General features: G+C 39.7%; 1 protein-coding gene across 10 annotated transcripts in view; it reads right to left on the bottom strand.

Moving 5' to 3' along the window:
- The window catches only part of GREB1L (GREB1 like retinoic acid receptor coactivator), a 129,510-nt gene that overhangs the window by 6,801 nt on the left and 96,583 nt on the right, over positions 1 to 26,126 (bottom strand). For 7 of the 10 annotated variants that reach the window (XM_083856799.1, XM_083856797.1, XM_083856804.1 and 4 more), the window contains 18 exons: positions 23,269 to 23,595; positions 22,262 to 22,390; positions 21,546 to 21,680; positions 19,418 to 19,615; positions 18,465 to 18,645; positions 16,878 to 17,070; positions 15,337 to 15,470; positions 13,721 to 14,060; positions 10,625 to 10,740; positions 9,991 to 10,235; positions 8,416 to 8,978; positions 7,848 to 7,950; positions 4,987 to 5,142; positions 4,648 to 4,787; positions 2,761 to 2,922; positions 2,255 to 2,462; positions 1,400 to 1,565; positions 502 to 729 (listed from right to left, as the gene is read on the bottom strand). In XM_083856799.1, coding sequence (XP_083712925.1) covers positions 502 to 729; positions 1,400 to 1,565; positions 2,255 to 2,462; positions 2,761 to 2,922; positions 4,648 to 4,787; positions 4,987 to 5,142; positions 7,848 to 7,950; positions 8,416 to 8,978; positions 9,991 to 10,235; positions 10,625 to 10,740; positions 13,721 to 14,060; positions 15,337 to 15,470; positions 16,878 to 17,070; positions 18,465 to 18,645; positions 19,418 to 19,615; positions 21,546 to 21,680; positions 22,262 to 22,390; positions 23,269 to 23,595 — 3,724 coding nt within the window. The remainder of the gene's footprint in view (positions 1 to 501; positions 730 to 1,399; positions 1,566 to 2,254; positions 2,463 to 2,760; positions 2,923 to 4,647; positions 4,788 to 4,986; positions 5,143 to 7,847; positions 7,951 to 8,415; positions 8,979 to 9,990; positions 10,236 to 10,624; positions 10,741 to 13,720; positions 14,061 to 15,336; positions 15,471 to 16,877; positions 17,071 to 18,464; positions 18,646 to 19,417; positions 19,616 to 21,545; positions 21,681 to 22,261; positions 22,391 to 23,268; positions 23,596 to 26,126) is intronic. The other 3 variants (XM_083856800.1, XM_083856803.1, XM_083856806.1) reach the window with 1 other exon arrangement.

The following is a 26,126-nucleotide window of genomic DNA, read 5'->3' as shown; positions in this document are numbered from 1 at the left end:
GGATGAAGTTAGGTGAGGAGGAGGGGAGGAAAGGAAGGGAATAGTAGAAAGTATTTTTTTCATCTGTTTTTCATGCAAACTCAAGTGGCAACAGGGAGGACAGTTATCTCCGAAGGAAATACAAGGAATGTCTCCTCCTAGGCACTCTGGAAGCTCCCCATTCTTCTTGTAACTGATGCCATTTTGTATTTTTTTTTGTATTTTTGGTGTCCCAATTATTTTTTCTGCTTAAGTTTCTTCTTTCCTCATTTTTTCAATCCCCTGAAGCCCTCTCTGCCCTTGATCTGTCTTCCCCAGGTATTCTTGGCTTATGGCAGGTTTATTTTGATACCTTACTCATTCAGATGAAACATATATCACACTGTGTTTTATTTTTGTGATCGTGCACTCATTACCTAAAGCAGGATCTTTCTGTTTATCTCAACAGCATTCAGAAACATTGTGACAAGGTTCTTATCGAGTCAATATGCTATTTTTCCACAGATATATATGACTGCCTACCTGTTTAGATCATATTGCACATTCTGGGTCAGGTCTATGTTGAGCAGTATAAAATCACGCACGTGGCACCTGGAGAACGGAGCCTTTGATTTCCTGGTGTTCAGCTTGCTGTTCCATTTCTGAACACCCAGTATTGCATAATGAACAATTTTAGGGGTGGCTTCAATGTGTTGGAGGACACTTTTCAAAGACACATTCTTGCTGAAACCCTCAGGCTCCAGGGACTGGCTGCAAAACATCATCATACACAACATACAAACATATTTTGTTATTTTTATGTTACATGCATTGCATATATGTGTGTATAAAAAGGACCAAAAAAATTTCATTGACAACTGAGAATGTAAAAATGATGCTGTAAAAATATGTACATAAATGAAGATTTTTTTACAGCAATAGGCAACTTTACCTCATCAAAGCAGCCATTCAGAAAATTAGTCTTTCAGCAGAATAAGTTCTTACACAGCAATTTAGGAAGGGGAAAAAAGTCACCTTACAGATAATTTTTGGAATGCTATTTTCTCTCTACTGGACAGTGTAAGCGCTGAGAAGGTCAAGAGCTTAATGCCTTCAAAGCTCCCCAAATAAACTGTTTGCTCTGAGAAACATAAATTGAATCAAAACAAAGTAACATATTGAAAAATCACTCAAGCAGTTGCTAGAAACAAGAGTGGCTCTAGGCAAAGAACAAACACTAGCAGAGGTCTGTTGGTGGTACTGACACAGGTGTAAGGGCACAGTCATGTGAAAGTGGTTGAATGTTGGTGGTCAACAAGACTAACATATGGCCTTCCTACTGCTCTGAGCACCCTGCCAGATGTTGGAGATGACCCTTGCTCCCAGATGTGCTGCTGTCAGTGCTGGATCAGTGCAAGGAGCCAGTGTGGTAGGTACCAACCTGGACTGCTCGTGGAGGCTGTGCATGTTCCACAGGACACAGGAGTCGTCCATGACCACGATGAAGGGCCACACGCACTGGCGCTTCACCCCCAGCTCCTCCAAGCGGTTTCGCTCCAGTTCTAGGTTGTGGTAGGAAAGTTCCTTAATAAGAAACCTGGCAGCACCTGAGGAAATAACATAAAGATGATGTACAGACATCTTTATTAGACTTCATCACTCTCTCCAGAGAAAGGTAACATGAACATCTGCAGTCATTACCCTTTTTGAACTTAGTGCTCATAACACGTTAGTTTAAAAAGAAATTTGTATGTCCATTTTTCAGTGTAATTAAATCTAAAAGGTAGATTCCAAGAAGACTGGATGCTTCAAGACACTCTGCAGAACACAATTTTGTGGGCATTAATGAAGTAACTTGAACCAAGAAGGGGCTAAGATTCAAAAACTGAAGCTACTTAAAACTTCTTGCAGAATAAACTCAGCATTCATGAAAACAAATCACAAAGTTCAAGCCCCCAATGTTCAGCTGCAGTTAATATTTATCTTCAGCTAACTAATACATTGGAATCTGAATATGTGTAAAACATCTAGAATGAACATTTACACATCAGGGTTGAGTGAAATGAGTGAATATGGCCCATAAAGCATCAGACTTGAAGCTGAAAGGCAGTGATCCATTCAAACATATATTCCATGGCCCTGACAGCAGTTCTTCCACATTTTTGCCCAGACATCACTGCTATTATCACAGCAGGTATGTGAGGAGCTGCTGCAATGTTTCCTGCAACAGCATGATCCACATTGTCCAACGTAGATTTTGACACCTTCACAGCAATGCATTGATGGTGTCTCTTACCTACTCCAGCATTGTTGAACATGCCTGGCAAGACAAGCATGATGTGGTTGGGCCAGTATTTTCGGTAAAGTGGCATTTCATACTCCTTGACTACCAGGAGGTGCAGGTGGCTGATGCCTTCCATGGCATGGTAGAGGTTCAAGAGTCCATGTTCATGACGTCCACTTGATGGAGTGAAGATAGGGCTCTTGACTGCATTCAAGTTCTGCTGGAACACAAGATATTTTGGCAACATTACGTAAAAAAACCAGGTTATTCCTGATAGGGGCCTCTATTTGTTTATTTTTTATACCGGATTTTAAGATCACTGATTATTGCAACACAAATTAACTGGACGCTAGGAACAGGAAAAAAGGGTGTTGGCCCTCAAAAAACCCATTCTAAGGAAAAGATTTACACAAAGGACTTTAAAACAAAAAGACAACAGAAAGTACCTCCCCCCATTAATTTTCATTTGTATGTCAAGCTGACTGCATGCAGCAGATGGGTAAGAGCAGCACACGCACCTTGTCAGAAACAAGTGGGAGTCGCATGCTTTCGAGATGTTTTCCCTGTTTGCTGAAGACAAAATGGTTCTCTTTGGACTTGGGGATTATAAAATGCAGCTGAACCTCTTCTCCCAGCATTGAGGATGAAAACGTGAACGCATGCAGAGTGGAGTCAGACACCTGAATACAAACAAGCAGCAAAAAGAGATTTCTAAGCAGGTAACACATAAGGAGTATGTAAGGAGGAGGAGTTCTTACAATACTGGAGTCACAGTACTGGAAGCCATCAGAGAAGAACATCCAAACCACTCTTTTGGTAATTGTTTTCCTCACAATAAGGCACATTATTTAGGCCTTGCTATTAAAGGAATCAGCTTTCTGTACCAGTAATGGTCTTTGGCCAAACTGGACTCTTCTGAAGTCCATTTCAGCTAGGAATTATTTATCAACATTTACAAAGAGAAGTCAAATACATATATATATACACACACACAGACATGCATACATACTAAGAGAAAACCTGTCCAAATCAATTTTCCCAGAAGATTCAAAGAGCAGTGCAGCACATGGGGGTGCCTCCACAGCAGCATGCACTGTCATTCAGACACCTCAGCAGGAGCACTACTGTACTGGTATCAGTATAGTATTTTTCCTGTAGCAATACTCTCCTAAGTAGTTGTGTGATCAAAGCAGACCACATCATTAACAAGGCTATGAAGAATTTGGGTGAGCTTAAGTTCAGACAGCACTTTGGTGAACCATGTAAGTGTATAAAAATGCCTACACAGCTGGTAGATTACATCCTACAAAAGCATGTCTTACTTCAAAGTCAAATCACTCACTCTTACCAATGAACTTTCTATAATCTTTGCTAAAAATTGAAATAATTAGCCTAAGATGGAAACTGCAAGAGACTTTATTTAGGTTCTGTCAAAGCATTTAAGAATCTCTCTCCCTTCATAATGTTTGCTATCCAATGACTCCTCTTTGAAAGTGCGATTTCCCTGAGCTTAATTATCTTAATTCTATATACACAGCTCACACTGGCACATACAAGTAGATGTTTATATTTATTAGTACTAGCTATGTTTAACCACATGCACAAAGATGAGTGGAGGGAACAACAGATGTCCTTGGGGAGGATTTGCTTTTGTCAATGGACTTAATGAAGCATGAGGTTTAGATCGGACCTGCTGGTGCTGCTCTGAGGGAACTGGCATTGTGCACCGCCAGGTCAGGGTGTCTACGCTGCCATATCTTAATAGGAAGCTGTTGGAAAACATTAGCAAGCAAGGAAGGAGTGAATTGAGATAAGAAACTTTCAGGTAAACTGCTTCTGGTGGCTAAGAAATAATGTGTGAGCTATTAACCAGGAATATTCTTACTTGCCAGTCTCCTGTAAGCATAACTGTTTGCTTTAGAAACTAAAGGTTTTTTAACTAAACAGATTGAAATGTTCATTTCTGTCCAGCGACTCACAAGCTACTGGTGAGAAGGAGGCACATACAAAGTGAGGAAAAAGTAGGCCTTGCCATCTCCCATCACAGGTGTGGATGGCTGGCATTTAGGTTAGACAAGCATTTCTCTTAATTTTTACAGTCTTCTCCCATGAGACACTGCAAACCCTCTGGGCAGGCTGAACAATGCTTTGGCTTGAGGAAACTAATCACAGTATTCACCCTTTGTCAGAGGCAGCTGCAGAGGAAAACTGCTCATTCAGAACGTGGCAGACACAGTTGATGCTCCTGGGTCTGTAACTCAATATCTCCCCTGAGACTGGAAGAATTAAACAATTCCATCTCAGGGACGGTGAAAGCACAAGTCCTGAGATGAGAGCAGTTTGCCTGGAGAGACTACAATATAAAAAAACAAGGATGCAGTTTACCCTTAGACCTTGACACCAACCTGTGCAGCAGGATTAATGTCCATGTACTGATGGCACTGCTCACAGTGATGGAAGGTGTTGTAAGCTGCATATTTAGTCAGCATCATGGACACAGTCTCCCTTTTCTTAGGTTCCTCTGGTTTTGTTTCTTTGCTTGTTTCTGTGCACAAAGAAAAGAAGCAACAGAAATTTTAGGAGCATTAAAGACCAGAGGTTAAGATCCTGGTAAAAACTGTTAAGAATACATAAACTGGTTTTTTCCATTTAAGTTTGGATCTTGTGAACTTGTATTCAAATGAACCAATAAACACTGAGTGAGTGTAGGAAAGTATTTCTAAAAAAGTCTACATTCTACTTACCTTGTTTCACTCTTGAGAGTTGTTCTGTGTATACAGGACTTATATTTCTGTACTTGGGGTCATGTACACTCAGGTCAAAAGATATTTTGCTGAAGATCTCGATGTCTGGCCAGTGGTCATTGCTAGACTGAGTAATTTCACTGTTTTCTGTATGATCTGCAACAACACACTTCAGGTAAGCAGAATCAGATACTCACCAAATGGTGCTTATGTGATGGTTGCTGCTTTACAGTTGCACTGGAACTCACATAGGCACACACAGAGAGCAGTATTTTTGAACATCATAAATATTACCAGTGAAATTACAATCCACACAAAGCCATTTCAAAGAAATGGCAATTCCTCAGAAACTGCATGTAAATGAGAAGCAAAAGTATCCAAAGGCAGAAGGATGAAAGCAAGGAAAGAGAGGCTATATAGGTATGTAAGGTATATATTTATGAACTAGTAGCTGGTGGTACATGATAAAGTAGAAGACACACATTACAGAATGAGATGTGGCCAGCAAGGACCAAATGAAACTTTTCTGCATTGATCCAACGGAGGTAAGTCTAAAGTAGAAAATCAAGTTTAAGCAATGGGAATAGTAGAAAACACTGGCCAAAGAAAACAACTTTGGAATGCAGCCTGAATATGAGTCAATTTAGATCAAAACAAGATGATACCTACACAACAAGTAGGTGTGTAACTGAGGTTACTAATTTTAGAAAAGTGAGTTCAGGAAAAATGAAGGTTGGGTCTACAGACGAGCACATGCTCACCCTACCCTGATGCAAGAAGAGAGACAGTAATCTACAGACCTCGGAGTCCATTACTTTGACCTGAGTAATATTAAAAATTTGGAGAGGGTGAAGGAAATAATTAAAGACATGGAATTAAATGAAAAATGTGATAAAATGCTAATAGGTTGACTAAAGAAATCTTGTGTTACTTTCATTATATGGCTATGAAATACCTATTTCTCTGAACAAAGGAAATGCAATGAATCTTATCCTTCTGGACTCATGTATTTGGTATGATACTATATGACAAAATATTAATGCAGCTGAAGAAAATGGAGACAGGGAATGGTCTGTAAATTGAAAGAGTTGACTAAATAGAAGATGGCAGCATGTAAAATTGTAAGCATTAAGGCAGGTGAGACTACCAATGAAGTTAAAAGGTCAGCAGAGGGGCACACTGTTTAATATTCTTACTAATTGTCACCAGCTTAAACAAAAGTTAAGGCTTAAGTTTGCTGGTGGCACACTCCTCAGAGTCATGGTCAACATGGAGAAGGAATCAAAGATCAGCTGGAAAGAATTCAGCACCCTCGAAAACTGTAACAACAAAAACTTGGTGATATTTAACAGAAAAAATGGGAGTCATATGTACATTCAAGGATTAACACAAGCATTTCTGCAGCATTTCCTTGGTTGGAAATGACCAAGTTGCTGACAAACCTTGGAGTACAAGCCAAGCATCAGTGCCAGTGAAAAGGGAGAATGGAAAAGACCAGTGCAATCATAGCTTTCATCAGTCATGGGACATTCAGTGGGGGCAGGGGAGTACATGAGCTGTTATAGTGTAAGTTGGTTAAACAGTCAGTTCTGCTCACCCATGCACCAGAAGGATAAATTGAAAATAGATATGTAGGCCAGAGTACCAAACCCATAAGGAGAATAAAGAGCCTGTCATTTGTGAGAATCCTGTAAGAAGATCCAGACTACCTGGATGAATGCTGAAGAGGAGGTAAGATAGCTGCCTGACCACTCCAAAGAAACAAACCTCAAAGGAGAGAAAAAGTATTTTAATTTAAATTACTATGTTTTTTGGTCCCAGAGAGAATGTGTATTAATGAGACAGAAACATAATTGGGGTGGAGAATAAAGCAGTATTTAAAATATTGAGAACACGAGGGCTCTGGAGAAGCATTCCAAGAGAAATAGTGGGAGCAAAAAAGCCTCAACCAAAAACCCCAGGCAAACCCAAACTGCTCTGCTGCTGGAGTTCCATGCATTCCTGGCAGGGGTGTGACACACTGCCATGATCAACAGGCCAGTCAGTATGATGCGGAACATCTTACATTTTGATATTTCATCCTAAGTTTCTGAAGTAGTTTAGTTCAAATAATGAGGGAATAACTGCTCCCAAAGCTCCAAATCAAAGGATTTTTTTTCCCCATTTAATAGCACTGTATGAATAGAAATACAAAGTAGTCTTTTTGAAGGTTCAACAACAACTACATTTTCAGGATGCCAGTCTAATGGTCATAAGAGTTATGTACCAGAACACCACAAAGAGGACTAAATTTTTAAAAGGTTTTGCTCTTCTCAAGGCAAAGTGCTGCCATGGCAGTTAATGGATCGGTGAGATCTGACAAATGAGCATGAATCCAAAGAGGATCCTGCTCCCCTTTATTGTCAGCATAAAACCTGCAAACTGCAGACAGGAGAAAATATTACTAAAACTGGGTATATAACATAAACAAACATAAATGATAGTTAGGTTTCAGCCAGGAACAAAATGTTCTTAAATGTCCTGTCTGCTTAAAAGCAGCCAGCACTTAAAAACCTGCAAGGAGAGAGAACATGGGCAGATGTCGCCCATTTACAGCTTTGTGCTCACTTTTATTTGAGTGTTACACAAACATATCAACCCAAAATACATTTAATAGTTCTCAGATAAGCCCATTATAAAGTTTACTTTTTCATCAATCTATACTGAAATATATGCAGACACCTAGAGTCTAGCTACACACCAATGGAGAGGACATGCAGTGTAATTTCAGTGAGCCTAAAAACTTTCTTGCTGAATAATACACAGCACAGGCTCTTTATGGTACATAAAGAGAATTTTAAGAATACCTATTGAATACTTACTGGCATTAATCTCTTCTTCATCATACACATCTACTTCCAACAACCGGATTAGCATGCGGAAGAGAATCCTTAGGAACTGCAAGTATGAACCAGTCTTTCCAACCTGAACCAGAGATGGAAAAAAGTCTAAATGCCAACCCAAACTGCTACAGTGGAAGGGTAAATTTCAGATAAATGCCTCTGGGCTTACACAGCTTAAAAGCTGTGTGTTCATCTCTGCCTGAAAAAACTGCAAGATGTAATGTTGCCCACTATACTGAAAACACTTTTACTAAATTGGTCTCTGAGCACTATCTGGCCACAGCGTGTCACTTTTGTATGCAGGGAGATAAGCAGTGATAACTGCTTCTCTCCTGATGTGCTCACAGCAATGTTATGCCCAGTGGCACCCACATTTGTTTCATTTAGGGTAAAACATGACATAAAGCATCACCTTTCCTCTCCTTACCACTTGCAGCATGGACTTAGCCTTAAAATTTGACTTTGGTTTTTGACCTCAAAACACATCACTGTGAACTTGGCCCGTTCAGACAGCTAAAAAGGCAGGAGGAAGGAACTGTGCTCTTACTTGTGGTGGTCCTGTCAAGAGCAGCCGCCTGGGGTGAAAAGTCCTGGTGCCAGACGCCTCAGCCTGATTGCTGAAGTCCGCGTGGTGCTGTCGGGCTGTCGTCCACTGCCTGTAGTACAGAGACTGCTCTTCACTGCTCATATCCTTGTGAAGCAGAGGCCTCAGAGAGCTCAGCCAAGACACATCAGCATGAGGCAGGAGGGAAGAGGAGGAAGGCAAATTCCCATTTTTCTGTGAGCTCAGGAGGCAGTATGCAGCTTTGGACAGGATGACGATGCGTGGCAGCGCCACACGGAGGGCCTTGCTGTCCTTGGCTGACTGGGCAGGCCACTGAAAGGTCTGGGAGACTGAAGACAGTGAGGAGACTTTGGGAGTGGTGCTGCTCGCCATCTGGTTACCCAGCGAGTCACACTCTTGTTTCAGGGTCTCTCTGCCTGTAAAACTGGAGTAAGCTCCCTCATCTACTGAGCTGTGTGCCACAGCCTGGAAGTTAAGGGACGGTGCCTGCTTCTGAGACTTGTCTGCAGCACTTGAGGAGCTCACACCATTGTCAGCCAGGGAACCTGGGAAAACAAAAAGCAGGCAATGAAAAGTTACTGACTGACCTAAGAAAACCATGAATTAATTTGATCTATGCAACAATCCTAACATTCAAATACTTCTATTCAATGAAAGCCGCTGTGGTCAGTGTTTCACCATGTAAAAAGAAATCATTTACATCTGTCTGTCCCTTTGGCTGGAGAGGCAAATGCCCTGCTGCAACAAGATTCAGTCTCCAAGGGCTCAATCCTAATCTCTCTATGCTAGCTGTCATTTCCCTCTAGGATTTGGAATTTGATGATACAACATTCTGAAAGTCAAGTTTAACAAACCACTATATACACAGATCAACTGCATCTTCCTTTCTATGAATAATAGAGCATTTATTTCACTGCAACTACGACATGAACTGGGCTAGGTCCCCTCCTCCCTACCTGTCAGGTTAAGTTAGTGCATAGGAAGACCTGGTGCATAGCAAAGACCCAGTTCAGTGTCTTAATACCTCAGACTCATAGGGAAATAAAGAGAAGGAACCAGAAGTGTCTGCAGAATGCAAAGATGGGAAGACTTGGTGGGAGGTGATGCCTAAAGAGGTAGGAAAACACCCAACCATTCTGTTGGTCCTGGCAAGGAGGCACATATCCATCCTCATCCATAGGTACTCCCAGAGTTACAGAGCATTTTTCTATTCCTAGGATTTTATACTAGCCCTTTTTGATCTGATTTTTAAGATCTTTTCAGGATCCACTGAACAAAGCTAGCAACAAATGTGAAATATAAGTTTAAAAATCAAAATCACAAGGGATGTCTAGCCATGGCATACCATCCCTCCCACTGAAACACCATCTCCTTTTAGCAGCAGACAGGAAAATTGCTCACTGTGTGAAGAATCTGCAACTAACATTTCATTGTCTAGCCTGCAGCTGGATCCAGCTAGGAAACCCACATTTGAGAAAACATCTTACTGTTTGCATCCAAATTCCAATGATGCAAGAATAAAGACTCGTTTTCCCGACCAGCAGCAGAATAACTGACCTGAGGTTCCAGTGACAGCACTGCTGTTGCTCTGGGGCCTGTCCAAGTCTATCAGCAGCTCATCAGAGTCATTCTCACTACCATTTGCCTTCTCCTGCTCCTTCTCACTGAGGTCAAGAGCTACAATAGGCCCTCGAATTGCCTCCTTGGAGACGTAGCAGCACGCCAGGCCTACTTCTTGCTCTAACGCAGTACGAGTTAAGTAGCTGGAGTCAATTAGTCGAAGGTCACAGTATTTCAACGACCTAGGAAGGCCAACAAAATGAAAAAAGAAGTTTTGTTTTCGCTGACTTTGAAGAACACTCCCTATATTAAATTGTTTATTAAATATTCATTAATTTTATTATTAAAATACATAAATACATACATATAAAATACACAAATACGTACATATAAAATTATTTAAAAATATTCAGCACGTAAGCTGTGCCCCAGTACTTTGCACAGACACTTACTGACCCACACAATACAGTAATATGACTTTTCACAAACTGGACTTTCCAAACTTTTAAACAGTTCCCAACTGAAGTCTACAAAAATACACTTCTTTTGTGAAAAGATAGCTAGATGGTATCAAACCCAACGTATCTAAACATGTTAGGAAGCAATTATATTGAAAGAATAATAACAGCACCTGGGGAAAGTCTCTCCCAGAGGATCCTTGCCAGTGAGAATAACAATGCAAGGTAGACCTTCCAGATCCTGATAGGTGCGAGGAATCCAGTCATCCTGTTCATTGCCCCTCCAAGCCTGTGAACAGAGAATATTCCAGTCACACCTAAACGACATCTTCTAAATCTTCAGCTGTTTCCTTTTTTCATCAGTTCCTGCTTTTGCTTTGTATATTGGGCTTGCTTACTCAACAGCCAACAGAAAGGAGACCTTGGGTGCAGGCATGCATTTGTTTTCTGGTAGCCAACTGTTAGCCAAGCATTAAATGCAAAGAAAATGGGTGTATAGCCTATGTTATTTGGTGCTAGAAATATTCACCTGGTGTGGTATTAGTGTGGTCTGTCAGAGAAAAAAGTAGTCGATGCATTCAATTTGGCACAGATAAAAGATATTAATATAAAGCTAAAGTAAGAATTTAAAGTTGAGTATGAAAATGGGTCAATGAACCTTGTTTAATTATTTTATACAATGTAAGATTACATGACAGAAACACATTTCACCTTTCCCTGGTAATCCCCCACCAAAAGAACTCCTTACCTACAGTCTATCAAGGCCTGGGACCACAAAACTGCACCATTTTCCCTTAGCACTGGAAAGGTTGGCATCATCAGTCCCATGTCCTTACACCCTTCATTTCCCCTGGTTCAGCAGAGCTTACTGAAAAAATTTATTTCTCCAATTACCTAGCAGTATCTAATGACTTGGTAAAGCAGCCTTGACAGCAGACAGAGCATTTCTGGCTCAACAAGGTTAGTCCAGCTGTGTCCAGCCCTGCCTCTCCAATGACCGATGTTTCTGTGGAAGTGCATGACTAGAAAGTGAAATAGGGGAAGAGAATTTTTCTTTCGATTTTCCTTGATTTTCTTTTTGCTAGCATAAGGAGCTAAAAAGAGTGAGTGCCTGGGGCTTTGAGTTGTAAACTTGCATCCTGAAGATGCATTTCTTGACCATCTTTTCTCAGGAAGGTCAGAGAGGGCTTGTCACTTCTAAATGTCTCCCAAACAGTTTGATTCATGTTACACTTAAAGGGTATGCCATGATGGCATCCCTGGTCAGTGAAATAGTTATTTAAATTGTCTTCCACCTCTTGTTTCATTCTGTACCTCTGGCTCCCTGATGGAGAAGAATGACCTGTCTGGCTGGACTGGCTGACCAGCAGGCTTGTCTGACAGAGAGGAGAACAATGCAGCCACCATTACTGCAGAGACAGCTGCCCACCCTCCCTGCCCTGCTGTGGCATCACACACCCTGCTAATGCCATCCTCATGAGAGAGAGGCTAAGTTAAGTCACACTTTTCAGCTGGGTTCACTAACACCCATATAAAGTTTCCCACCCTGCATCTGAAAATGGTCATGATGAGGTCTTATCCTTCCTGCAACCAAAAGTATTTATTAGTGGGGCCACATTTTGAGCAGTAGCACTCAACACTCAGTAGCCTCATCTTGCTCTCTCCCTATACACACATAAAAGAAGGGCTGGGAGGCTTGTAGTGAAAGCTCTCCACTGGCTCTAGTCCTTCAGTTTCAGTACTCCACCTAATGTCAGAACAAATGCCCAGCAGCATGGACACTAAATAAAATTTGTCTGCAATAACCTAGGCTGATGAATTTTATAATGGGAATCAGATCCCCAAACATAAGCTCACACCATGGCAGAGATCATGTGTTTTCCCAGGCACCAGACTAGCAGGTATAGTAGTGCAGCACCAGCCTCACAGGTGACCTTTATTATTCTGAAATACTACTGGGACACCCCACTTAAAAAGACACTACAGAGTTATTTATATTTGGGCAACTAAATTCCTCTCCTCACTCCTTTCATATGGATGGTTCAGATTTGAGGGCTTTTCTTCTAACAAACTGCAAGAAAAAAAACCCAAATCCAGAATCCTACAGCTTTGTTTAGTCCAAAAGTGCATCTTATGTTTTGGAGAAAAGAATAAGAAGAATTATTTAGAAGGTTTTTCACCCTCTACCTGGTAAAATTTCTCTATTCCAGACCAATGTCTACATGGATATCCCACCTGCAACAGCTCCACAGTCAAGGCTTCATAGGCTGCTCCAGCCCTGTGTAAGGGCTGCAATTCATTATGGCAAAGCACTATTAAGAAGCCCTCACAGGACTCAATCCAGAATGACTTAAGGGTGGAATTAATGCCTGTCCAAAACAACCCACCAGCACAGAGCTGTTATCTCACACGTCACTGTCTCATTTATGACTTCATTCTTCTCTCTCCTGCTGCAGATAAAGTTTGAGAAACAGGAGTCATAGCTTCTTTAAAGGACATTTTATCTGCTTTTGGCTGTAGGCAAGCTCTTTCAGACAGGCTCACAAAATTCATTCATCTTCTCTGTGGTTTTGAATACATTGTATAGCTCATAGTAGAAGCAGAAAATTAATCCCTCTTTGAGACTTAGAGCAAGGATCAGGACAGATAACCAGTATTGTTTTCAGGCTGATACCTAAGGAAGGCAACCCATCGCCCCTCTGTTTAATGCAGTGAGGTCAATTAATGAAGTGGGTTTGGCTACTTGAACCATGCTCTTGTAAATCCATGCAAAATTTTAGGCTGGTGCAGATATGCTAGGCATATATGCATGTAGCCTCTTCAGGCTTTCAGCATGCAGAGGGTTGAGGAAAGAAATCTGTGACAAACAGCATACTTTACCAGTTACCAGAAGGGCAGAAGTTGGATGAACAGAGCAGACAACAGATACACTAGACAGACAGATAAGTTGGTGGAAATAATTAGTTTGCCTACAGAGACCTGAGCTCTGCTTTTAGAGATGAACCCTATCTGATGCATGCTGTTATTCAACTTTAAGAAGTGAAATAACAGCTAGTGCTTGTCTTCATGGACCACTAACAATTCAGGTTTGTTCCAAGTCTATCTTTTATGCTCAAAGTACAAAAATGCATTCACAGCGACAGATACAGAACACCTGCCTTTTCCCTATAGAATAATTAACCTACAAACACATGGGAATAAACACAAAACAACTACACCAGCCGGATGACTACAGCGAACACACAAACAAACATTCAGTTTTTGCTAACCTTGAGCCGTGTCACAAAGTGTTTTGCAACCGTGAGCTCTGAGGCAGGATTCCCAAGGAGGATCTCAAAACGATACTGCAGCCCCAACTTGTCCCTCACTTCCTGTAACCTCTCTTTGGCCAGCATGGCCAGCTGCACCGAGGGCACCCGAATGACCAGCATGTGGCCGCAGCCATTCTTGTCTTTTCCCGGAGATGTGATAAGGTCATCCATTATGCTGAGTGTTTCGGGTGTGCTGTGATCCCTTAGAGAGGCCATGGTGGTGAGGGCCATCAGAGCTTGGGAGTATTGCTGAATGAGCAGGTAGCAGCGGATCACCATGCTGTGCAGCCGGGGGTACCTTGGGGGAGACACAGTCCTGCATTAGCACGTGCAAAATCACACTACTGTCTGAAAATCAGCCAAAAATCAAGACTGCAAAGGAAATCAGTGCCTATTTCTTCCAGTAGTGCTCAAAGAACGAAGTCTTCTATTTTCATAGACAAAAATTTTGAACAAAAATTCTCTGCATTTGGCCTAAGTCCTGAACTCAAGTAACAGAAATTGTAAACTTCTGTTACCCTCATCTGGTCCAAAATTTCAGCTAAAGATCTTGATGGAGATAAGGAACACCTCAGATCCGATTTATTCCAAGAACACATGATTATAATTGCTTTACTTTCCACAAGCTTTTTCTTTGACAAACTTGAGGACCATTGTGGCTTCAAGTGCTTTGTGGGAGAAGTACTTCAGAATTTCACATCTCTCAACCTCTCACCAGGAAGTTGGATATACCAGCAGGAATTACTGGCTCTGAGCTAAACCTGAACTTCCATTTTGCCTTTTAACTTATATCTTTGCTTCCATTACAGCTACATGCAATTACAACAAATATTAATGATGTACTTAATTATTAATGTTGCTAATTTAACACATTTGATATTGAATGTGACTTAATAAATACAGATACTTTTACAACTATTGTATTGACCTAATTAAAACAGAAAACACAGTACTGAACACAGAACAATCCTGTTTAGTAAATACAAAAACACAAGACCTATTATTTGAAGTTCTATAAGGGATCTGTCCTGCTGATACACACAGCAGATTAACTCCACATTGCTGGAAATTACAGTATTCCCTTCATTCCTGAAAGGGGCACATTTAATTCTATCTTGGATATGTGCCCTGAAAATAGCTTTTTCAGGCAGATGCAGGGTACAAATAGGCCGTGAGCTGCAGGAACCAAAACCATGGCCAGTTACTGAAATAACAAAAATGATGTTTTTGAAACATGTCCCTGTCCACCAACAAGAGAGGCACCAGAAGTGGTGAGGTATTAAACCTCTGGTACCTTCTGAGCTCAGTGAGAGCTGAGCAAAAAGAAGAGAGAAGCACAGCTGAGCCCAGACTGCTGCTAAATTGGCTCAATCTCTTCTAAAAACAAATGAAGAATATCCACTCCCTTCTTCAACTGCACTAAATTTGTTACAAAAATAAAATTGCACATACTTCATGTTTTCCAAGATCAACATCAAATATCATCATGTCTTCATCTCTCCTAATGGGGCTCATAAAGATGTATCTTTCAGATCCCAACTGGGCAGAATCCCAAGCTTCCATTTATTATTTACCTTTCTAAAAGCGTGTTGACCATTTTTTCAAAGGTTTCATCACATCTCAAAAGGGGGCTTGTGACTCCCCACTGGAGGGATTTGCTGTATTCATTCAAACCAAAGTACAGCTTTTCTTCACTTGCTGCATCATCCTGTTTCATACACAAACAGTAAAAATGTAAGGTATTCTGGAACAAATTTTTATTTCTTGTGTCATTATAAAAAATAAGTGGAAAGCACTTTCCAAACCAAGAATCCTTTCTTTTTATCCATTCTCCCTAAGTGATGCTATTTATTTGTTTTAATGAATATAATAAAATGTAAATTGTTTTTTACTTAACTTATTGTTTGCCTACAGCTAGGAAAAACAGGTGTAGGTCCTTGAAAATTTTTCACTATATCTCCTATGTGTGACTGCAGGGGGTTTCTAGAGTCCTGCTAATTATTTTCCTATCTCTGGCTTTATATCTACTGACAACTGTCATCTCATATCTATTTATAGTAGAACCTGAAAAGAGAAGGGTTATTAATTCCCAAAGTTGTTCTTGATTATCAAAGTCTACATGCTTTTCTAATAGAAACCACAAATTAATTTTTTTTCTTGGAATGTAAGTCTGCAGACAGCTATCAGAAAGGAAAAATATTTGCATTTCAAATTTTGTGAGCCTTTGATGGAAACACAGCATGTTCTCCAGTGCATTTATATCAGCAGTAATCTCTAGGAATGTAATTAATCACCTACAGTCCTCGCCTTTTTTGTGGGTTATTTTTTTAATCAGAAGACTGAAAATTGCTAATTTTTTTTTTTTACTTTTGGGAAACAAAAAATTGTCTAGACCATTTTACAGAAGGTCACCATGTGGTTTATATTAACCATCAACCAAAAAGCAAACTTAGAATAGTCATTCACTCTGTCATTTTACATTAACTATTTTTTACAGCTCCCACTTCAAGACACTTTGCAGAAACCAATGGTTCACTCAGCACAGTAAAGTCAAATCTGGTATAAATACACCAAACAAGTAATAGGAGAAAATGGTATTTTTAGCAGGTTTATCCAAAACATCCTCAAAATCAGCTGGCTGAAATGATGAAAAAAGTTAATAGTGCAGAATATCCAACAGGATTTTTCCTCTGCACCATGACAGCACCTATAACACCAAGACTTGTTAACCTAGCACACAACTTTATTTAGGACCGGGAAAGTAATGAACAGACTTGACAAGCTGTGTGACATACAATTTACAGTCAAAAGTCAGACTGCTTGAAAAGGGAAAGTCAGCTCTGGAGCTTTATGGCAGATCTACATTGCTTTATCTGACCAGAACACAGAAAGTGGTTTCTCATCTTGCATAACTGGACAAAGAAAACTGTAATTCTTGGTCCTAAATATCAGGTGCTACCTCTACCATCAATATCTCAGGGCTGTCTATCTGGAATCTGAGAGAATAAACTCCAGTAGAGAAAGAGCTCCCTCCTAACACACACATTTTCTAGATTCTGTTAGGTGTGAATTCCACATTAAAATGCACAGTCAAAATTAACAGTTACACACTTACCACAGTGTCAGATTGTATCCAATGTACCTCATTGCTAGAGCTGATCCTGGACTGCTGCGTTTGCAGGGCATAAGGGAAAGAGCTGACCTGAAGAACAAGGAGGTTGAATGCTTCGAGCACCTCCCTGCAATTAATAACTCTATCAGCCAGACCATGATTAGGCTCACCATGTGACAGGGAACTTGAAATGGCACTGCAGAAATAAGAATGCAAAGAACTGCCTTACTGACATCCTGAAATTCAATGGATTACTCTCTTCCTACAGAAAAATCTCAAAATGACCATTACACAGAGAACCATAGCTCAAAAAAAAAAAAAAAATCTCTTTGGAAAGGTAAAAGACTTCAAAAAACATTTGACTGTTCTCTGTGGGTAAACTCAGGAAAACAAGGGGAAAAAAACAAACACCTAAATAAAGGATCTATATTTGTTGACAGTGAGAAGGTGGATTAGTGTGACAATTTAAAAAAGCAACACAAAAAATAAGCCAAAGCTGATTAAATCCTTCTCATTAAGCAACAGTGTTCCATGAGGTGTGGCAATAGGATATAGTAGCAATTCTATGAAATCCAGTGGCTTTTCCAGTGTGAAATAACAAATTTCTACAAGGCTGGGGAACCTGAAAGTCTACTGCTGTTCTGATGTTCTGAGCTCCTGAAATTGCCTTTAATTCCATTAAATATTCAGAAATTCTAAATTCAAAGTATAGCAAAGACAGTAAAAAATGTGATGGGGAAGAAAAAAATGTTGCTTTTGTCTATTTTCAGCTGTACTTCAAGGAGAGTATTTTGCTTATTATAGAACCATAGAATGGTTTGGGTTGGAAGGGACCTTAAAGACCATCTAGTGCCAACTGCTCTGCCATGGGCTGGGACACCTTTCACTATTCTTGATATTGAAATGAATCCCACAACCTCATACATCATGTTTAAACCATATTATTATCCTTAGTTTACTCATGGAACAAGAACAGAATAATCAGCTTTACTTACTTCTTTCTTCAATCAAGATGAAGTTGTGATTTGGTATGAAGAAGTGTTTTTGCATGTATGTACATGTTGTGTTTAGATCTAAAGCCAAATTCAATACAGCTGATTTTTTAAATCCTTTTCTTACAGAAGCTATGGCATCTTTCTTATTATGCAGACTTAAGTGTCTGTAAGCTTTCTCATATCACAAACAACAATAGTATCAGGGATAAAAATACGAATTAACACACAACCAGCCTGTGAACATCGGAGACATTTGGGTTTGACTACAGAAAAAAAGGAATAGGAAAAAAAACCAAGAAGAACAAAGAAATTTGCAAAATCCAGCATTTTCCCCTTGATTTCAGCACCATAGCACATAACCCTAAAAAGAGTTAGACATTCCATAATCTGAAACTAGTCTCACCTACCTTCAGCTGAATCGGAGTTAGGTAAGAAATATCATGGGCAAAAGAGATTCTTTCCAATTATGAGGCACAAAATACCTTAAAAATGCCTAGATAAAGCAATAGGTGTCTAAGATGCTAAGTTTTTTGAAAAACCTAATGGAAAGATACTGGTAGAGGATGGTTTTCCTTCAGCAGATTGAAGCAGGTACCTTGTTAAATCCACGTGGGCATTGTCATGAACCAGCACAAAGAGTGTGTAGGGGTTCTGCTTCACTCGCCTCATGAAAACTTCAAATTTAGTTTGAATCTCATTGTCCAGCCGAACCACATATTTCTCAGCTCTCTGATAGGCTGTTCCATTGTCTTCTAGGCCCAAGTCCACAAGCACACCTGTCAAAAAGAAGAATACAACAAAATTCTTTACCTTTGAGTGCATCCAAAAGTGAAGGTTCAACGGGAAGTTGCCACTTGTCCACCAAACCACTGATAGGCCCCAGTAAGAAGATGATTATCCAAATGCAATTTCTCTCAAAATGTGCTCCTTGGCTTCTGGATTTCCTCCAAAAAGTGCCTGAAGACTTTTCAAAAACTTTTCACATAATCAAAAAATGGAGGGAAAAAAATCAGGCCTTCACAAAGATTTCCAAGGCAGCGCTCAGTTGGCTGTGCTCCATGACCCTAGGCCAAACTTGCCTACATGAAGCTAACATATTAATATTGTTTGAGTCAGAAAAAGTTATCCTGACCTTTCTTTTGCAAATATCATTCATTTATATAAAATTTATTCTCCATATCATATCAATCATATCATATCATACCATACTTTTCACGCTCTGCTTCAATGTTTGTGTCAATACAACTAGCCTTTGTAAAGTTATATTGCTATCATATTCATAAATCAGGAATGGTGCAATGTATATGACTTTGAATGTCACCTGAATTAAAGAATTAGGAATAAACTACTCTGAATATTGGTCAATTTGGTATTCTTCAGGGTCTTCATGATCTTGTAAACTTTTTTTAAAAAAAAAGGTAAAATAAAATGCAAACTATGAGGACAAATGATATATTGCAGCAACTTACTTTTCCCCTTGTACCAGTAATGATGTAATAACATCACTCATGGGGTTGATCAGCCTGTTTTCCCTCCCCTCCCTTTTACCTGATTGTCGAATCCGTTGAAGGGTCTGCTGCACCAGGACTTCTGAGCGGGGCACTATGACGATGAAGTCCACCTTGCTGAAGTGGCCCAGATCCAGGCTCTGATTGCCACTGTCTGCTATAGCACAAACCTGGGACAAGAGCTTTCTGGCAACTGTGAGCTGTGGCTGGTAAATTTGGAAGGTATCAACATCCAAATCTAGAGTGTGTTTGTTTGAAAAAGAAAACAAAACACAACAAGAAACATGTTTACTTTCCCACCCCCCCAGTAAAACATGACCCTCCAAACAGCCTACCCTCTATTATCAGGGGAAAAAAAGCAACAAACCTCACCAGAATAAATCTCAACACTCTGGAGAGTTTGGTCCAGATCACAAATGCCAACTTTCTTTCTTTGATCAAAATGTGGTAATATATCAGATGACCTCAAGTACAGCACTGCCCATTTTTTAAAATTCCCTAAGTGTTTTAAGGATTTCTAACAGTGCGACCCAAAGAAACCTCAATGCCAACACTCTGAAATGCATTCTGTTAAATGAACCAACACATACATAATATGCATGCACATATATAGATATATATGAAGATGTGCATGTGTATATATAATAAAAAGCAGAGAGAGAGAGAGGTACAAAGCTCTAATGTTCTCCTGAAACTCAGATTTATTTGGATTTAATAAATGTCAATATTAATGCAGAGAACTGAGAGACTGATCAGAGCATTTATGTTTCCTCAAAATAAAAAGCATGCTCCATTTCAGTATTTCCATTAGGTAAATTCTGTATCCAACAATCCATGCTTCATTAACCAGTGAGTATTTTCAACTTGCAGATTACCAGATTAAATCCTATAATGGTATCACAGTTTTTGTTTATGCCACTTTTTCCTATTCTGTTGGTTTTACACAGGGATGTGTTTTGGTGTGTGTGTGTGCACGTGTGCTTATCTCCTGTTCAAATATGCCTTAGTGTCCATTTCAGCAGATCTGCTATCGAAGAAATGTCCCTCTCACTGCCTAGGAGACTTACTTCTTTATTTTTTTCATTCAGGTAGTTTCTCAATAGCTTCAACCACTGTACAGCCATATGTTAATGACAAAACGAACTCAGAACAATTGTTTGAGAAAATATGAAGGTTTAAAAAAAACCTCTTCTTACACAGTCCTTACCCCCCTCCCAGAATCTAAAGATAATTCTCCCTTCATATTAATTCTCTCAGGGAGCTTGAGACCTGTACTTCTGAAGGTGCCAGAACAAAGTGCCTGTCAGCCCTTCTAGTTGGATCTCTTGATCCATGTGGAGACAATAAACCATTTTGCTTTTGCTCAGATTTAACATCAAATAGATGAATTTAATTTAAGTAATATGAACCAAGAGCATACCTTTCTTTCACAGAAAAAAGCTTTACTGGAGGTTGAATTTGCTTTGATACTAGACCTGAAAGAATCTCAATGTTCACAACAGCTCAGTGTATCTTTTGCCATTACTGTGATATGAAAAGGAAAGTATGTTTAGAACTCTGAATAGCTAAATAATTCCAAAAAGTAGCAATTTTAGACAGGAAATCCTAGCTTATCTTTTTGCACTTAAGCATCTTATCACACTATGCTGAATAAGACACATCTCAGACCAACAAATCACAGATCACACTTGCCTAGCACTTTCAGTCCAAGATCTTAAAACACATTCCCTAAAAGTTTAAGCCTCAGAGCAAAAGTCTCTAATGCATATTACCAGGCACAAAGACACCTGAGGAGATCACAAGGAGAACACAATTGCCCTCTGCCTTAAGGTTACATTCCTTTTCTCCATGCAAAAAGATGAGATGAATCCACTCTGCCAGTGTTACAAAGAAACATCTTCTCTACTCTGCCTGATGCCTAACAGAAAATAACATGTTTTAGCTTAGAGAATATAAAAACGTCAGGGGAAAAAATTTGCTGAAGGTTATTACAGAAATTTACTGCCTGAGCAACTGCTTTATTGCTACATTTAGCTGACAGTATTAGTATTTTAAGGTTGGCACACTGACTGCAAGTGTGCCCTCAGATTCTCCTGAGGTGTATGCATTTTGACGTTTAACAAGCTACTTACTTATTTCATATCTTGCATATCTTGTAAAAAAATTACCTGGCTCTTGTGTAGAAACCATGGCAATTGCCTCCTGAGATGACACACACTCATTAACATCTCCATTAAAAGGAATAATGACATTTTCCCCCCTCTGCTGTAGCATCTTCTCCAGCAGTTTGTCCAAATCATCACCTAGATCAAAATTAGCAACATCAAATTATCTGGAAACCATTTCAGAGAAACAACATCAAACATTATATACACCCATGTACTCATAGCTGATGTCAAATCTGCGCCTGGGCAAGTGACTAGGGATACAGGGAAGAGAGGGAGGGGAAATACTTTTATTTACTGATTTGCCAATTGAATTAATTTCAAAAGAAAAGGAACCACAGTTGTATATTTCAGGATTGTGGCTTTACAGCTACTGGTGACATCTGATGGTTACAAAGAAACATACACTGTAAAACAACCTCTAAAACCTTGCTAAAAGCAGAAACTAGTAAATACTTGTGTATTAAGGGTGTATTACATGCCCTGCCATTACATTCAACAGCTGAAACAGTGTTAAAAATGTTTTGCCTGAGGGTTATGAACTCCAACTACACAGGTAAAGGAGACAAGCACTAATACACACAAGAAGAGAACAGAATACCTCTCAATGGAGAGAGCAGAGCTGTATCCATGTGCATTTCAACTGATGAACAGGAGACACACCAACCCTAAAGACAAGACTGTCTTGGCTGGAACTTCTAATTTTTAGAATCACTCACCTAAAGATGTATTTTTGAAATGTGATGCCAAGAAACTAACTTTCCCTGTGATGAGCTCATAACTGATCTCTTTTAAAAATTCACTGGTGGTAAGCATGCTCTCTGCAAGTGCCCGAGATTGATACTGACCTGCAGAAGAGAGGGGAAAAGAATGAGAGCAAACCTTAATACAGTTTACTGTCAACACAACCTTTTCATCCTACAAGCCTAGGGCACTCTGATCTTCAATCATGAATCTCCACTGCCTTTACCCAGTAGACTGGGAGAGGAGTCTCAAGTCTACTTCACTAGTGACTGCAGAATTAGTTGATATAACTAATTTTGGCAGGTTCTTTGCTATTGCATATCATTTTGCATACTTGTATGACAAATGATATTCAAAATAAGTATTTGTACCTTAGATGAAATGGAGGATTCTGGATAAATATGAAAAAAGTAATTATCCCTAGTGTGGGGGGAAAAAAGGTAAAAAAAGTAAAAAATTGGCATTACTGATTTATCTGCCTACAAAGGAAAGATGACTAGTCAAAGTTCATTTCCATCCAGACTCATTCACACTCAAACATACACTCATTCACACACAAACAGCACAGTCAGTCATCAGTACAGAATACAAAGGATAAAAATGAAGATAAAAAGGAAGAAAAGCACATTCTGTTTTAAGCAGTCTGCATAAGACTCTGCCATGTAAAATATCGCAGTTGTCACAGAAAACAAAGACAAACTATTTTGCCACTGTGTCACTTCAAGATATTTTCTAAGGCAAGCACACAAACAATAAAGTCTCAGGCCTCTCAAGAAGTAGTAATGAGTAGCATAAAGATATTTTTCAATATCCTCAAGGACCTCAGTACTCCAAGTCTTGCTGAAGACACAGTAAACTGTGACACTGCAGTGCAACAATACAAAGGAGAATAAAAAGATCAAAGGGGATTTAAAAACCGGATCAATAACTCAAGAAAATTAATTTGGCATTGCCGTTTGAAGCAGTCTGCAAATATACTCACCTAGAACCACTACACAGAATTCATTTCCTCTAATCTTTGATGCACAAATGGCAACTACATAATCTGGTAGCTTCTGCTGATGTTTCATTTCATTGAGAGACCTCAAGGTCTCCGAGATGCCCTCAGCCAGGGAATTCTGGGTGACAACCACATGCACGAGATCCCGAGACACGCTAGCGATTAACCTGGCAAGCCAAGGGAGTTGACCTGGTGACACAGAGATACACTGTGCACTCATTTGCAAGGATCTCTCTCTCAGAGTAAATTCCTGCATAGCTTTCAACATGATCTGCTCAAATTCTTCCCTCAGGGGTATCTGGTCAGGACCTACAATGAAAACAAACAAACAGAAGAACAGTGTCTCATATAAAAATGTTATTGAACCAGGAATAATTACATGTCTGTCTTGCTCTGACAAGCTCCTTTGCCACATTTTTTAATATTTAAAAAAAACCACTTGCTACTCAGTGAATATCTACCCACATGTGTTATTCTTGTTTTTTTTTTTTACTTCAGAAGCCTTTCTATTCCACCACTGCCTTTTGTTTTTTCTCCTCCAAACAATGAGGTATTCCACCTCACTCTTAGCTTCAGCAACTGGTGGGACAAACAAGGCAGTGGGAAAATATGTGCCTTTTGCCTGGAAGAGAAGGATTAAGCATGCAGCCATATGTTTTTGCAGCAGAAAACCAAAATGCTTATCCTTGTAGCCTAAGCACAGCCACGCAGCCTGACAAAGCCTGGTAAGTGCTCTTTGCTTTGCTTTTTCTCATCATGCATACTTATCAACTAAGCATGGATGCAAATAAACATGTTTAATCTCTTCCTTAGCTAAATTAAATTAATTTAGCAAATCTGCAAGCATCTAACATAAAGAAGAATATGCAGCTTTAGATCTACATTCCCCAGAGTCTGTCAACTGTACTGCCAACTTGAACTGGAAAAGAGAAATATAAGCCATCCTATCTCAGCATCAGTTCTCCAACTGAACTTCAATTAACATTCTGTTCAGTTAGCTTTGTCTCATTGTCAAAGATATTCAGGAATAGTTAAAAACATTCATGAACACGGAGTAAAAAGTAACCATAGCTTATATTGCCAAGATCTCCTATCAGTGCCAAAGAAGGCAGCTTCACACTTCAGCAGCTTGCTTTTCTATGACAAAATGGAGGGGGCTTAAATATCAGAGATATGTGAAGTACTGAGTTTGGTTTTATGTTTTCTTTCAGGCCAGGAAACAGAAAGGTTGTGTGAGAAATAGGGTGTGGGTAAATAACCCACAGCATAGAATCTGTAAAAACTGCCACCTGTTGTCATTTTTGCCTTTTTGAGAAGTAACACATGGAAAGTGCCACCACCCAACTACCATAGGATGGTAAGACAACTATAAAATTGTAAGTGCAAGGCTGTTTTCATTTTTGATGCAAACTGAAAAATTCTGATGAGTCCATGGGCATAATTGTCTTTTTTAGACTTCTCTTTTGGAAATGTATTTTCTTTATCCTTCTAAGAAAGCATCACACTTTATAGGTCCTTGAAGACTTCAAAATTAAAAAAAAAAAAAAAAAAAAAAAAAAAAAAAACAACCAAAAAAAACCCAACAAAAAACACAAAACCAAAAAACTAGACAAATATCAGTAGAGAAGAATGTTCCTCTGCAGAAATAAAGTTTACCTGAAACATATCAACCCCTGAAAATGATGCCATCCACTAACAGAAATAAAAGCAAACCTTTGCTGATTGAGGGAGGCTACCTAATAGACAGGTTCTAAACACAAGGGTCATCATCATGAATCCAAGAAGAACATGATAACGGTATGAATGGAAAAGCAGATTCTCAGTATGAGAATACACAGAATTTCACTCAGATTACTTATAAGAAAGCATGGCAGTCTTTCTCCACAACTGTCCAGAAAAATAATGGAACTAATATCAGATGAGATGTAAGACAAAATTATAGATACTGATTCTGATTTGTGAAGAGTTTCCTTAAAAAAAAAAAAAAAAAAAAAAAAAAAAAAGTTGATGCTAAAAGGGAATATAAAGCAGCGTCTCTACAGACATGAGCATGCAAATGATGATCTTGATTTCAAAAACAAAACTCCAAAATAAACAATATCATAAAATATTAATATCTGAGTTACATCCAGTTGGTGGTGTCTGGTCACAAGTGGTGTTCCCAGGGCCCAGAGTTTGGGCCAGTCTGCTTAATATCTGTATTGATGATATGGACAAGGGGACTGAGTGAGATCGGCTCAGTTGATTAGAACACGGTGCTAATAATGGCAAGGTAGTAGGTTCAAACTCCATATCGGCCATTGCCTTAAGAGTTGGACTCAATGATCCTTATGGGTCTCTTTCAGCTCCAATATTCAGTAATTCTGGATGAGAGCGCCCTCAGGCAGTTTGCAGGTGATGGAGGGCAGAAAGGCTCTGCAGAGGGATCTGGACTGGCTGGATCAATGGGCTGAGGACAGTGGTTCAAGGTTCAACAAAACAAAGTGCCATGTCCTGCCCTTGGGTCACAACAACCCCCAGCAGTGCAACAGGCTTAGGAAGAGTGGCTGTAAAACTGCCTGGTGGAAAAGCACCTGGGGGTGTTGGTTGATGGCTGGCTGAACATGAGCCAGCATATGACCAGGTGGCCAAGAAGGCCAGTGCCTGGCTTGCACCAGAAATAATGCAGCCAGCAGGACCAGGGCAGGATCATCCCCCTGTACTCAGCACTGGTGAGGCCACACCTTGAGTCCTGGGTCCAGTTCAGGGTCCCTTACTACAGGAAGGATACTGAGATGCTGGACTGTGTCCAGAGAAGAGCAATAAAGCTGGTGAGCACAAGTTCTATGGGAAATGGGAGC

This window comes from Zosterops lateralis, assembly GCF_965231275.1.
Source record: "Zosterops lateralis genome assembly, chromosome: 1".
Taxonomy (NCBI): domain Eukaryota; kingdom Metazoa; phylum Chordata; class Aves; order Passeriformes; family Zosteropidae; genus Zosterops; species Zosterops lateralis.
This window is presented reverse-complemented; position numbering and strand designations above follow the sequence as displayed.